Consider the following 13,731-nt stretch of genomic DNA (forward strand, 5'->3'; position numbering starts at 1 on the left):
ATAACATTCTGCCATCAATGCTCCCCTTATGAGTACTAGAGGTATTTAGATGTTGAGAGCACCCAACACTATGATTCCATATTAACAGGATTGTGGGGTCCCAAAATGGCAGAAGAATCGGCCCAATTCTACATTGGCTCAATACTTGACTATCATCATTGCTGAGAAGAATCTCCATTCGTTGCTGAACATCACACTGTGCCAGGTAGCTCTGGAGTGACACCATCGCAAGGGTTCACGATGATCCAATGTGAGGGGAAGTCTTCACTATAGACAGCTGAACCGCACACAGCCAATCTTCGTGAAACAGTCAACGTTGATACTGACATATCCAAATCAGTGCGTACGCTCCATTAAATGTAACCAGCACTGGTTTGTAGAGCTGCTACATGATGTTCATCTAAGTCTCGCTACAATGTTGCAGATTTCGTTCTGCTGATCCAGCTTTAAATTTGACCCATTCTTGCAATATGCCATTGAGTTTCTACCGCGATATGATACAAAAACCAACTGGTTGTACATAACCCTTTAATAAACTCGTTCATTAGATTAAATGCCTCAAAACGGTGTCTTTGAGGCATCTTCACTCCTTAGTCTTTATCCAGACATAAGAGGCACCACCACAGAGCAGTTTCTGTGGGCATGACAAAGTTCTCTCCAAAGTTACCTTCACATACTGGTTTTCGCCTTTCATCAAGCTCCGCAATCACGTGATTGGCCTGAAACTGCATCGATTTGCATAATGTACCTGAACCTCCCCTGACAATTCCCTAATGCTGTGACAAAATCTTTATGGTGTTGCATTTTTCTTCATGGTGTGGCCTTTTCTCTGTAAGGCAGTGTTTAAGAACATATACCAGATGGTGTTCTGGATGGGGAGATGGAAGTAAGCCACTTTCAGACTCCTTTGGCAGTGATTTAACTCTCCAACATCAAACGATTGGGCATGTTGAGATCTAACAGCCTGATCCTTATCTCCCCTGACCTCTTCTGTCTTTGGGGTAGAAGTGGAAGGCTCTTCATAGAACATTAGATGGTGAGCTAATCCCACTGAAAGCAGTGGGTTCGACCAACATGAATCGAATCTTAAGTTTGCCATAGCACTGCTGAGAGTCTCTTTATTTTGTAAGGATCAGCAGCCCAGTGCATAGGGCATCAACATAATCCAGCAAAAACTTAAACATGTGGATCAATCTGCAAATCCAGACAGGTCCATGTAAGGGACTGCTTAGAAAGTGTCCTCTCCCCACAAATGTACTGTATATACAAGGGGTGGACAAAAATATGGAAACACCATATGAAATGCATGCTTTAAAATCAGTCTCTACAGGTCTTATTAAACTATAATTTATAATTCCATATAACTTAAGTGGATGTAATGTGACACAGATGCTGCTGGGCAAAAGTGAACATCTGCCAAGCAACAAGGTTCCATTGGTTCCATGAGTTTGAGCCACTTAGCTGCTCTTACCAGCTGGTTCCCAAAACCACCCAGAGCAGGACAAGTAATGAAGTAAACACAAATTTACGGGAAAGCTGCCAGCCAAGCAGGGGTAAAAAGGGCAGTTCATTTCTAATGATTAAAATTCCATGCATTTCATATGGTGTTTCCATAGTTTTGTCCACCTCCTGTAACTCTTGCTGCCCTATATATCTGGAGCAAAAATAAAAGTGTAATTTATATCTACTATAGGAAAACAGAGAAGGGGTAATAGTAGAGAAAAATACAATTTTGAGAAAAAAAGTGTAAAATATATATTTAATCTTAGACATTGGATCCCATTTCATTACAAAATATTTGTATACAAAATGCATGATACAAATGTAACTTCAGTGAAGGGCTCCAAAACGCCAGACGCCAGTCTATGTCAGGTACACAAAATGGTATCAGGAGTACATGGCCATCAAATCACCACGATGACTGCATCTAAAACTTTATGGATCTCGGTGGTAAATATTGCTGGAAGAAGAATTACATTTGCAATCTATGGTATAAAAACAGTCTTTCCGTGACACATAGCAAGCAATCACAGCACAACTGTCATCATTCAAGAGCGCTATGAGGAAGGAAAGCGCTGCGGTGATTTCTTGCGACGTGAAGAAAAAAACGTTCCCATTTCAGACAGTTCCATAAATCTCCCATGTTTCAGACTAGCTGATCTCATTCAGCTTGGCCATGAGCGTTGTCAACCAAGACCGTGCGTTGTGAAAGGACGAGGCTCGCTCTCACAATTTTAACCACAGTTCAGCCGGTCTCCTTCTAGTTTCTTGCACAAGCTTTATATTTTGTGGCAGGACAAATCTGGAGGAAGACCTCCTAGAAGTAACTCTGCAGCGACTCTCCCAGAATGATTTCCAGCTGTCTGATTGTCTTCTGGCATTGTTGCTCCACCTCTTCACATTCATCTAGGTACAAGAAGAGACTAGATCAGATCAGGCACACAACAGAATAATAAAACTAGGTGAGGACCATACCATAAACCATACCCATTTATAGTGGTGGGCGAGGCGTGCAACCACCCTGGGCGCCAAATGATCTAGCAGCAGGAACAGGGGCACAGGGAAACAGTGCTAAGAACGGCACCGAGCTGTGCAGTAGCTGCTTTCCACTGAGTGGTGTATTGATTTGCGTTGCGGACGGAGCAGTTCAAGTTAGGATTAACCCATTACAATCCAGTATCTGACCTCGTCCAACACTGAGATTTCCCTGCATAGCTCCACTGTTGGGCAAGGTCTGATACAGGTTGCCCAGCAGCAGAGTTATGCAGAGGCCAGTCATGGGAGTTCTCTTCTGCATATGTATATCACACCATGCAAGACCTCTCTCCTGCATACTGTAATATACATATATAATAATTCTGTATATATTAGAGATGATTTTATTAGCAGTTACACTACATGTATATCTAACACACATTATGTGTATATATGTATAATATACATATAGTGTAATTGCTAATAAAACATCATGACGTCATTTTTATATGTTTTTGGCGAGTAATTCACAACACGCTTTCCCGCCTAAAATAAATAAAAGCTGGGGAGTGTGGGTGGCAGGGAAATTGGGTTGGAAAGGGTTAAGAGGTCCTGCAGTTCATTACAAAGTTGATTACAAACAGCTTTGTATAAATTTACATAACGCATATATACATATACTTATGTGGCTTGACCGTAGCAGAGGGCAACATACCTTCCATGGGTTGGAAAGGGTTAAGAGGCCCTGCAGTTCAGCTGCCCAGGTCTTCAGCATCCAGACACAAGCGGCAGAATGTTACTCCATTGCGCCACAAAGAAGAGGACAGGCAAGAATATAGATTGATTTATTTGCTACTAGGGGGCACTGGGGAAACCATTACTTATATACAGGTCATTCTTCTTTTCTCAAGTGCGGCAAGCACCTCTGCGCTGTCATCCACCGCAGTCTATCCAACCATTTCAGAGGAAGTGGCTGTGTACCCGAAATGCATCATACTTGTTGTTCATTGCTTTACTAATAAAGAAGAATCAAGCGATACCCCTCGTTTTAATAAGCTTTCTGTTCTAAGGGTTGCAGCAGGACCATTATTTTGTTTTTTGGCGATTTCTCCTATCACACGCCTTTCCACACAGTCGTGGTATTTGGATTTGCAGCACCTTATTATCACCTACTCTAAATGCCAAGGTTATACTTACCTCCCCCGTTGTTCACCCAGTATCGCAGCTGAATGTACTGAGCGGTGTGCTAAGTAGTCCGCCCATTCTAATTTTAGAAATGGCAGACTACTTAGCACCGCTGCTCAATGTATTGCCCTGACGGCTTACAGCGATGAGAATGGGGGGCGAACAACAGGGGAGGCAAGTATAACACATTTATATCTTCGGACTCAGCAGGTCACCTACTGTAGGTCCATAAACTTAGCTTATAGGGCTAAAAGTAGGTGGCAAAGTCTCTTCAAGGAGTGAAGTGATAAAAGAATTTTACTTCCCCAGCACGGCCCCGTAAAGCAGTCAGCAGTATACAATCTGCTTTTGGAATAGAGAACAGTCTGATGAAAAACAGTGTGCCAAGGTGCCACCGTAATCTTGACTTAAGAATTTCAAGGAGAGCTGAGGTGCAATTTTTTTTCGATATAAAAACTCCACCTATAAGTACTGGCCAATTACCATTAACCCCTTCCTTCCTTTTTTATTTTCTTTTTTCATTTTTTCCTACCCACATCTTAAGCAGTGACTTCGCTACATGAGGGCTTGTTTTTTGCAGGATGCGTTGTCTTTTTTTAGTGGTACCATTTCATTTGCCATTCATGTGCCATACTGGCAAACTTTTAAACAATTCTAAGTGGTAGTCAGGGGGTGGGGTGGGAAGCATTTTTGCAGCTATCAAGATGCAGTAAAAATGACGTTATCTATATTCTGCGCATCAGCGGGACTTGGGGGATACAAAATGGTCTATTTTTTATGCTTAATAATAAATTACTTTGTCACCATCTTTTCAGACCATAATTTATTTATTTTTTTGAAGTTGATGCATACTTCTTTTTTAGAAGGTGACCTGTAGTTTTCTCCTTTTTCTGACAGCGTTTACCGTCTGGGATCAAAAATGCAATATATGTGGCTATACCATTTTTTTAGGGGATGACTGGTGAAAAGTTTTTTGTTTTTTTTTAAAACTTTTAATATTTCATTTTGTAATAATTTGCCTTATAGAGAACTTGTGATTGTTTGATCGCTTTACGGTATACTGCAATACCATAGTATTGCATTATACTGTATTCAGACAGGCATTCTATTAAGATCTGACACAGCACGTCTTAATAGGCAGACAATCATAGCAACCCTGGAAACCATAAAGTGGGCCCCAGGCTGCCATGACACCCGGACAGCACCCTAGGACCCTCAGATGTGCCCGGTACAGTGTCAGCAGATTATTTTTCTTCACACAGCCACTAATGACTATATTGTCTGTAGTCACCAATAGGGAAAACTCATTGTACAGCTACTTATACAACTCTTACTAAGGACAATCAGGGAAATGTCAACACATCCACAGCTAGCTCCCCCTAGTGGCAATTGCCAACAAGCCTTTTTTTGGAAGGTTTACCTGATCTGCAAGGAGTGTGGGAGTTCTACCCTCTCCAAAACCAAAAGAATAAACAAATATGCCCATTACTGGAGCAAGCTTGATTACAAAGAGCTTTGTACAAATTTACAAAACGCATATATACATATACTTATGTGGCTTGACCGTAGCGGAGGGCAACATACCTTCCATGAGTTCTGCCAGGAAAGGGATGGCCTCTGGCAGCAGGACCATGTAGTTTTCCCTCAGTTTTTCCACCAGATTGACCAGGACAAGCAGTGCAGCAAAGCGGACCTGAGAACAGATGACAGACCTTAGCAATTAAGAACAAGAAAAAACGTGTGTGTCTCAATGTAAGTCACCCACTAAATCAAAAGTGTATTGTTCACTTATGTCCGAAATATTTTATGATGGGGACACGGAGGAAACGCGTGCACTTTTTTTTTTTTTTTTAAACTATTAGAAACTTTTGTGGGAGTTACGGAAACAACATGGCACATCCAGCTGAAGTATTTCTGTAATCCCAGCCACCTCTAGCTGCTGCATATGGATATATTAAGAAGGTATTTTCTATCTATCTACTAACCCCCATCCCTTACTGATAAATTGACCATAACATAGGTGGCTTTGCTGCTGAAAAACTTCCATAGACTTCAATGGAAATAAAGCAGCATGGAAACTTGGCCAAATCGCAATTGAAACGGATGCTTCAAATGGGAATACCCCTTTTGCAACACTTAATCCGTAGAGAACGTTCACCATAAAAACGCACATTGATAAAAGCTGGATATACACATTACAGTCTGTCATCTCCACTTTCTACGCAGCCGAATACAATCTATTGATAATTTCACTACTTTACCGCACGTCTCCAGTTCTGAGCACCTCCAGGAACATTTACATACAGATAAAAAAAGAAATCTATAACTTTGCATCTTAGCGAATTTTCCTCACCTTAGGAGATGAGTGGCGCATCTTTAGAAGTATCTGGTAATTGAGTGGTTTCCACAGGGAGTCATCCGCCATAGCAACAGAGAACTGAGCAATGCAAGGAACCAGGTTCTGGCTCACTCTCATCTGGTACTTTTCATCTCCTCCAAGTAAATTTTCAATCTAATAAAAAGAGAATACATTTAAATTTATCAGCCCGACATAAATCACGTCGCTTGGCACTTCAATTTATTTTCTGTCGGTGGAAAGAGCAAAATTCTTTCTCAACAGAGGGCTTTAAAAAGGAAAAAAAGTGTGCCATCAACTTTAGGCTATGATCGCAAAAAGAAAATACCTGATCCACCAAGGGCATCATTAAGGCCTCCGCTCGCTCCTTGCTGACAAAATGCTGCGTATCGTACAGGAAGATTTTGTGCAGGCAGTTGAGTACAAACTCCAAGAGAAGACAACTTTTTCTATTATTTTCATCAGATTCGAAAAACGCTTCATCTGTAAGGAATCACAATGGGGTATGATATTTCTGGTGGACAGACACTCCAATATAACTAGCGTATAAATAATCTGATACATTAGCAGTTTGCCATCGTTACACTAGGCCAGTATATCAGAACATACCAGTTTTCATTGCATTGGTCTGGACTAATATCTCGGCGAAAGGCTTAACAAGGTGACCAGCAAACAAGGTAAAGAGTCCTTTGAGCTTGTCAGCGATACAATCGGCTAAGCGGCAGAAGGTGAGGAGTCTGTCCTTGGAGGATTCCTCCGTTTTTGACCAGTCGAAAAGCTGTGAAAAGTCAAGAGTTTCGTATGTGAGCGACTAAAAACAGGTCGTAATCATTATAGGATTTGTAAAATAATCAAATTTCTTTCCTGCTGCTTTTAGAACGTGAACATATTCCACAGCGCTGCAAAGAGATCGGCATCACTTACAGCACTTTCTTGTCCCAATGGAACATCGTAACAACCTGTAGTATGTAAGGCATAGGTCCATCCAGTTCAGCTTATTCTATTGCAACATTGATGAAGAGGAAGGCAACCCCCATCATGAAGTAGAAGCCAATTTTCCTTCCCAACTCTAAATACAGCAGGTAGAAGAATCCCCGGATCAGCAACCTTTCTGATCTAACCGGTGACTAGAACATGTAATATTATATTGAGTAAGGAATCCAGCTTCTCTTGAGGTCTTTCAGAGTGTTCACTTCCTCAGGCAGAGAGTTCCATAGTCAAACTGCTCTTACAGTAAAGAACCCCCTTCTATGCTGATGTAGAAACCTTCTTTCCTCTAGACGTAGAGGGCGCCCCCTTGTTACAATCCTGGGTATAAATAGATCATTGTCCCTAATATATTTATACATAGTTATTAGGTCGCCCCTCAGCTGTCATTTTTCTTAACTAAATAACCCCAATTTTGATAACCTCTCTGGGTATTGTAGTCCACCCATTGCATTTATTACTTTAGCTGCCCGCCTTCGTACCTGCTCAAGCTCTGATATATCCTTCCTGATTACCAGAGCCCAAAACTGTACACAATATTCCATGTGTGGTCTGACCAGTGACTTGTAAAGAGGAACAACAATGTTCTCATCATGTGCCCTAGACCTCTTTTGATGCACCCCATGATCCTATTCACCTTGGCAGCAGCTGCCTGACACTGGTTGCTCCAGGTAAGCTTACAGTTAACTAAAATCCCCAAGTCCTTTTCCATATCAGTGCTCCCCAGTGGTTTCCCATTTAGTGTGTAATGGTGACATGTTATTTCCTCTGCCCATGTGCAGAACCTTACATTTACCAGCATTGTGAACGCAGTTTAATTCCCCACAAGCAAATACACTACGGCCAATTTAAGTGAGGAAGCCAATTAGCTCATTATATATTTTTGAAGGCCTGAAATAAAACCTAGGCTATATTTTACTTTGTCTTACCTTAAAGAAAAGTGGCCTAAATGTGGCTTCTGAAAGCTTCATGACCATGATGATGAAACAGTTAATGACATGGCCTTCAATTTGGCCAACTTCTTCCAAATCACTCTGTAAAACAGAAAAAAAAAAAATGTAAAAACCCCGAATGTCACCCTATATATTTCCACTTCTAAGTGCATTACAGACTTTCTTCACCAGTAGGTGTCAGGTAACATTATATAACCGGGTTACTTGACATCACCCAGACAAGTACCTATGGGAACTATTCATTCATGCTCCCCCCATGTTCTAGTTACCTCAGTATGTTCTGCTCTGTAATCCAGGGCTTTGAGGAAGAATGTGGTCAGTTCAGACTGATGCGATGACAGCTGCAGTTTGTCCATTGCAGCAATGTGTTCTCTTAGTATGTCCATGAGGGATCCAATGCAGTTTTCCTAAATATAAAACATATATAGCACTTAAAATACACAGGCATGTCAAAAATACAACTTTATGATGAGCCGTACAGAAATACTGCATTCAGGCAGGCATTCTATTGAGATGTACCACAGCACTGCATCCGTCAATGGAAACTCTTACTAGAGATTGATCAGCGAATTGTTATTTTAACTGATGGCATTCTGTCAATAGCAACCTTCACAGAGCACCCATGGACAACAAGTCATTGAGAAAAAAGCTGTCAAAAATCCTTAAGTGTATGGCCAGCTTAAAGGGATTCTCCAGTTGTAATCTACCAATAGCCACTCGTTATGGCAGACCATCAATAGTAGATTGCTGGGAGTCCATCACCTGGGAACCCCACTGTTCAGCTGTTTCCAGAGCACCATACTGATTTCTGCAGGAAGCAAACAGCTCCGTTCTCTTTGCAGTGGCCTGACTTGGTATTACAGGTACAGTTCCAATTCACCTCAGTGGGAACTTAGCCTGTAATACCAAGCCTGACGACTGCAGTAAGAACGGAGCCATCTGCCTTCTGCAGAAATCAGCTCTTTGCATGCGTGCACAAGGTCAGCAAACAGCTGATTGGTGGAGATCTGGGGTGGCAGACTCTCACTGATCTATTATTGATATCCAATCCTGCGGATAGGTCATAAGTAGTTTTACAACTGGACAACCTCTTTTACTGTCCTACTGCATTATGGGAGCTCAGCTAAACTGTTATGAATGTGTGAAAACAAACTCGTTGACCGCTTTTAAAGACAACTAGTAAAGTTGTGAATACAGCTCGGAAATAGGGCTTTAACTCATGAAGCCTATGGAGAGAAATGATGATGATGGAGTTGCTGCAAAGTTAGTGGAAAGCAGAGAAACCATTTGCTGAAGCAGCATTTCTGTGTGAGTGAGTATTTACTGTGTCACAGCTACTGAAATCACATTTGCACTGCTCAGTACTGCTGTATAATGTCCTCCATGGTGCTGTTACTTATGAGCGTGTACTACAGAGAGATATCCCACTCCCCTACATGTGCAGTGTATGGACACAACAGCTAGTCTCCACCCAGCGGCTCAGGGAAGACTGAGAATTAGAGATGCAACCTGCAGAGCTGTAGCCTCAGTTATCCCCAGTTTTACGAGTCATATAATGGATGGATATAGAGCTATCCCTCACCCGTAGCAGTTTATTCTGAAAAGTCAGGCATGCTTTACATAGATTTCTCAGAATGTCTATTCACACTTCTGTCCTTGTTTGCATCTCTCTATTATTAATAAGACGAATCTTTAGCAGACAACATTGAGTATTTGCAGCAAAAACACTTGCAGCAATGACAAAACCATAAATCAGGAGGTTTTCTGTTAGTATTGATGGATTCCTACTAAAGCCTGTGGCAGATTCATACAGGGTTAGCAGTAAAACCGTTCTTTTTTTTGATTGCAAAACACTTTATATAGGACAGACTAAGCCCTTCAATAAAAGAAGAGAAAAGTGCTAAAACCAAGAACAAATAAATTATGATGAATATAGAACGTTCTCAACCTCGGGGCAGCGGGAGCGGAGAATATGTCCCAATCATGTCTGTACTCACGTAGATGGTATCACCTACTGCTTATAGAGACATAGTTAAGTATGGATAATCACACAGTGAAAGGAAACAACAAGCACTTACCTGCTGCGCATCCACCAGATGACAATAGCACTTGGTGACGGCGGGAAGAAGAACTCTGGCTGATAGTTTTGTTGCCAATGTTGTTTTCAGTGCTGTCACCCTGGCAGAAAGTTGCGATGCGGGTCCGATTTTGACAGCAATCTTATCCAGACGTGTAACCTAGGTAACCAGAAAATTCACACATCAGGAGCAAGCACAAAGCCGTGATTCAACAGTCCTCTGTAGCACAAGTCTGTATGTTTACTTAACCGTTTCGCTGCTAACACATTTTTCAGATTTTGACAAGCACAAAGACAGAAGATACCTGGCTTTGCTAAACTTCCAAACACTTTACAATCATTAGCGCCTTCATGCAATTTTGCAAAAAAAGACTGCATAAGAATTAATGCCAAGCGAAGAGTAGATTTCAATGAATGGCTGTGATTGGTTATCGCGTGCTGCGGCTCAGCCAATTAGGAGGCAGCGCTTCCTGAAGGCGGGGTTTTTCAAAGCCCTGACCAGAAAGCCCTGCCGGAGGACTTCACACAAGTGCCAAAGATGCAGAGGAGACGTGCAGTGGAGCAGGACAGCCCCTTTTAGGTGATGTATTGCTTTTTTGTTTGTTTTTTTCATGCAGCTGCGGCTTAGTCCATTTGGAGTGAGTAAATGTATAGAAGGACACATGCGGTCACTTTATGGCAGTCTTCAAAACGCTCGAATGAGGAAGGTGTCTGCGGATGTAAAAGTATGCACCCGGTAAACCTTTGAAAAGATGTGCAAAGAGGTCCATGTAGCGGCCTTACACATTTGAATAGCGGAAACACCTTTGCATACCGCCCATGAGGCACCCACTGCCCAAGTAGCATGCGCATTAACAGAGAAGGGAGGCACTCTGCCCTTGACATGGTAGACCTTTTCCACTGATGATCGGATCCAGCAAGAGAGGACTACCTTGGAGGCTACGTCTTCGGCAGTCAAGAATCACGAAAAGAGTCACTGCGCCTGAAAGATGCTGTCAGAGACGAGGGTCCACAAGGCTTCCACTGGATCCAGTTTGTGGAGAGCTTGTTCTCTCAGATGAATTGCAGAGGGGAAAAATGAAGGAAGGAACAAGCCATAGGATCACATTGCCCTTATAAAAGACGGTGAATGGAGACTTGGCCGACAAGGCTGCATGCTTGGAAATTTCCAGGCCAAATGGCGAGCTGGAACTTTGGTCAACGGCTCTAAGGAATGACACTGCAGTGCATCCAGTACCAGATTAAGGTCACAAGGTGGGACAGGAGAATGGTATGGAGGGATGGTATGAGTGACCCCCTGTAGAAAACTACAGACAGACGACTTTGATGCCAGTGAGTGTTGTAAAAGTATGGATAGTGTGGATACCTGACTCTTCAGGGAACCAAGACCCAAGCCCATATCCACTCCTTCCTGTAGGAAGGATAGGTGGTGTGATAAAAACGCATAGGATGGAAGTTGCGTTGTTTGCACACCAGAAAAGTTTTTTTTACAAACGTGATGATAAACCCAGGAAGAGTGTTTTCTAGTCTTCATTATAGTTTGAATGATAGGTTCGCCAATTCACAGCTTCTCAAGACTGCAGCTTCAACCATCACACAGTTGAACAAAGCACGGACAAATTCGTTTGGAAAAGGGGTTTCTCTACGAGAAGATCTCTTACAGATAGGCACCACAGAGAGTTGACAGGCAGGTCAACTAAATCCGCGTACCACGCACTATGTTGCCAATCTGGAGCGATGAGAATCACTTGGAGGACTTCCATCTTCATCATCTTGAGAAGACAAGAAACGTCCCTACATTGTTTAAAAGTTGTGGTACTGTAACAACTTATGTAACGTGCGCTTCTTCAAGTTAAGTTTCTGGGTAAAAAAAACCACAAAGGAAGCAAGAAGATACAACATGCTGCAACCGAAAGATTTTTTTTTTTTTTAGACGAAAAGGACTCAACAGAAAAACAGTCAGAAAGACATAACCATAAATATATATTGATCACATACACTGAAGCACTAACCTGGAGTAGGGAGTCTTGTAAATAGGGACTTAGGAAGTGCGGTAGAGTCTCCAAAACCTTCTGGAGGGCAGTCACTGTGCTCAGAAGATGAATCTCACTAGTCAGCAGCTCTTTCCGATGCTTCAGTGTAGTGAGAAGGGCTGGCATCAACCTGCAAGGAATAAATATCCTATCAGTGATCATCACCATATTTATACATAACATTTCATAATAAAACTGCTTTTAAATGATCCCATCTCTGGTGCCCCATATGGCGCTGTACATTAGATTCAGCTTAGCCAACACTGTAGATAGCAAAAAATATTTCTGCATGGAGCATCATTACAGTCATGATACCGTATGAGCACAAGTGTTTAAAGCCAGGAGCGGATCAATTAACAAAGTTTTCTTTAACCCCTTAAAGACATGGCCTATTTTGGCCATAAGGATGCAACAAAAAGCTATAACTCTTTAAATTTTTTTCTGTCGACATGGCCATATGAGGGCTTGATTTTTGTGCAGCAAACTGTAGTTTTTATTGATTTTTTGGGGCACATCTAATGTATTGTAAAACTAATGTTCACTCCCATTTCAATGCTTCCATGTCTTCCTCATGCGACACTGCAGCCAATCCCTGGCCACAGTAATGCACTGTAAGAGTAGTTGCATGTCTGTCAAGAGGGATTGGGAACTATAGAGACTAGAGGAGCATCAGAGAATCAGTCAGGTGAGAGGCAGTATTATTTTACACCATTTAAAAAAAAAAATGTTTAAAGGGGCCATACAACCCCTTTAATGTTTTAAAAGGTAGTCGGAACTTTCTGCTGGTACAGATAAAATATCTATAATGATTGCATACTTGGGCAGCTGTGGGATGGCAAGGGCTTGGATAGTGCTGGTGATTTCAGCAATGCACAGTAAAGCACTGCCCACAATATTCTTCTCTTCGGGCTGCTCTGCAGATAGAAGATCAACTGCTGCATTAAGGACAGGTACGAATAGTTGCTGCTTATGAGAACCAAAACATTTGCAGAGTAGCTTTAAGCTGTAGAGAGCAGTCTGTCTGTTTATGGCTTGTTCCTCTCCCTCTAGGTTTCCTTTCCCTTGTGCAACAGAAAGAAGGTCTTCAACAAGTTCCAAAAGTAACTCAATCTGGAAAAGAACAGAAATAAAAGGCCCATTGGTTCAATATAAACAGCTAAAGAATGTATCCAAAAATTATACACACACACAATTATATATACACACATATACACACACAACATAAGTAGAGGGAAATGAAAATATTCAGCACCTCTACTCAATAAGTGTAATGCAGTTTGATAATATATCCTAGTTTATAAAACTTTGTAGAAGCTATGTGGAAATGATAACTAGTTGAATGCCAATTAAGGATACCAATTTTCAATAGTCAGTAGATGCACAAAACGGTTAATATACTACAGAAACGGGCTAGTTTAAGGGTGGGTCCCATGAAAATATGATTGCGTAGGTCCGAAGGCTGCAACCCTGGCCTACCTAGGAACATAGGTCCTGAAGATGCCCGAATGAATGCATCAGCAGTCAAGGATATACACTACCCCACCATTCATTTCAATGTGGCTGATGGAGACAGTAAAGTTCAAATGCTTTGGATAGGGGAACCTTGTTTTCATGGGATAGTAGCATAGTATCTTAGGCTGAAAAAAAGACATATGTCCAGCCGAT

At 41.8% G+C, this 13,731-nt stretch overlaps 1 protein-coding gene across 1 annotated transcript in view; it reads right to left on the bottom strand.

Annotated features, from left to right (window-relative positions):
* Positions 1 to 1,745: 1,745 nt before the first annotated feature.
* HEATR1 (HEAT repeat containing 1) overlaps positions 1,746 to 13,731 on the bottom strand; it is a 67,579-nt gene continuing 55,593 nt past the window's right edge. Inside the window, exons 36-45 of the mRNA XM_066595822.1 lie at positions 12,884 to 13,176; positions 12,046 to 12,196; positions 10,035 to 10,193; positions 8,226 to 8,363; positions 7,933 to 8,037; positions 6,626 to 6,794; positions 6,345 to 6,499; positions 6,014 to 6,172; positions 5,245 to 5,353; positions 1,746 to 2,406 (exon numbers count right to left, since the gene is read on the bottom strand). Of these exons, the coding sequence (XP_066451919.1) occupies positions 2,318 to 2,406; positions 5,245 to 5,353; positions 6,014 to 6,172; positions 6,345 to 6,499; positions 6,626 to 6,794; positions 7,933 to 8,037; positions 8,226 to 8,363; positions 10,035 to 10,193; positions 12,046 to 12,196; positions 12,884 to 13,176 (1,527 nt within the window). The 3' untranslated portion in view covers positions 1,746 to 2,317. The remainder of the gene's footprint in view (positions 2,407 to 5,244; positions 5,354 to 6,013; positions 6,173 to 6,344; positions 6,500 to 6,625; positions 6,795 to 7,932; positions 8,038 to 8,225; positions 8,364 to 10,034; positions 10,194 to 12,045; positions 12,197 to 12,883; positions 13,177 to 13,731) is intronic.

Source organism: Eleutherodactylus coqui, chromosome 3, assembly GCF_035609145.1.
Source record: "Eleutherodactylus coqui strain aEleCoq1 chromosome 3, aEleCoq1.hap1, whole genome shotgun sequence".
NCBI lineage: Eukaryota > Metazoa > Chordata > Amphibia > Anura > Eleutherodactylidae > Eleutherodactylus > Eleutherodactylus coqui.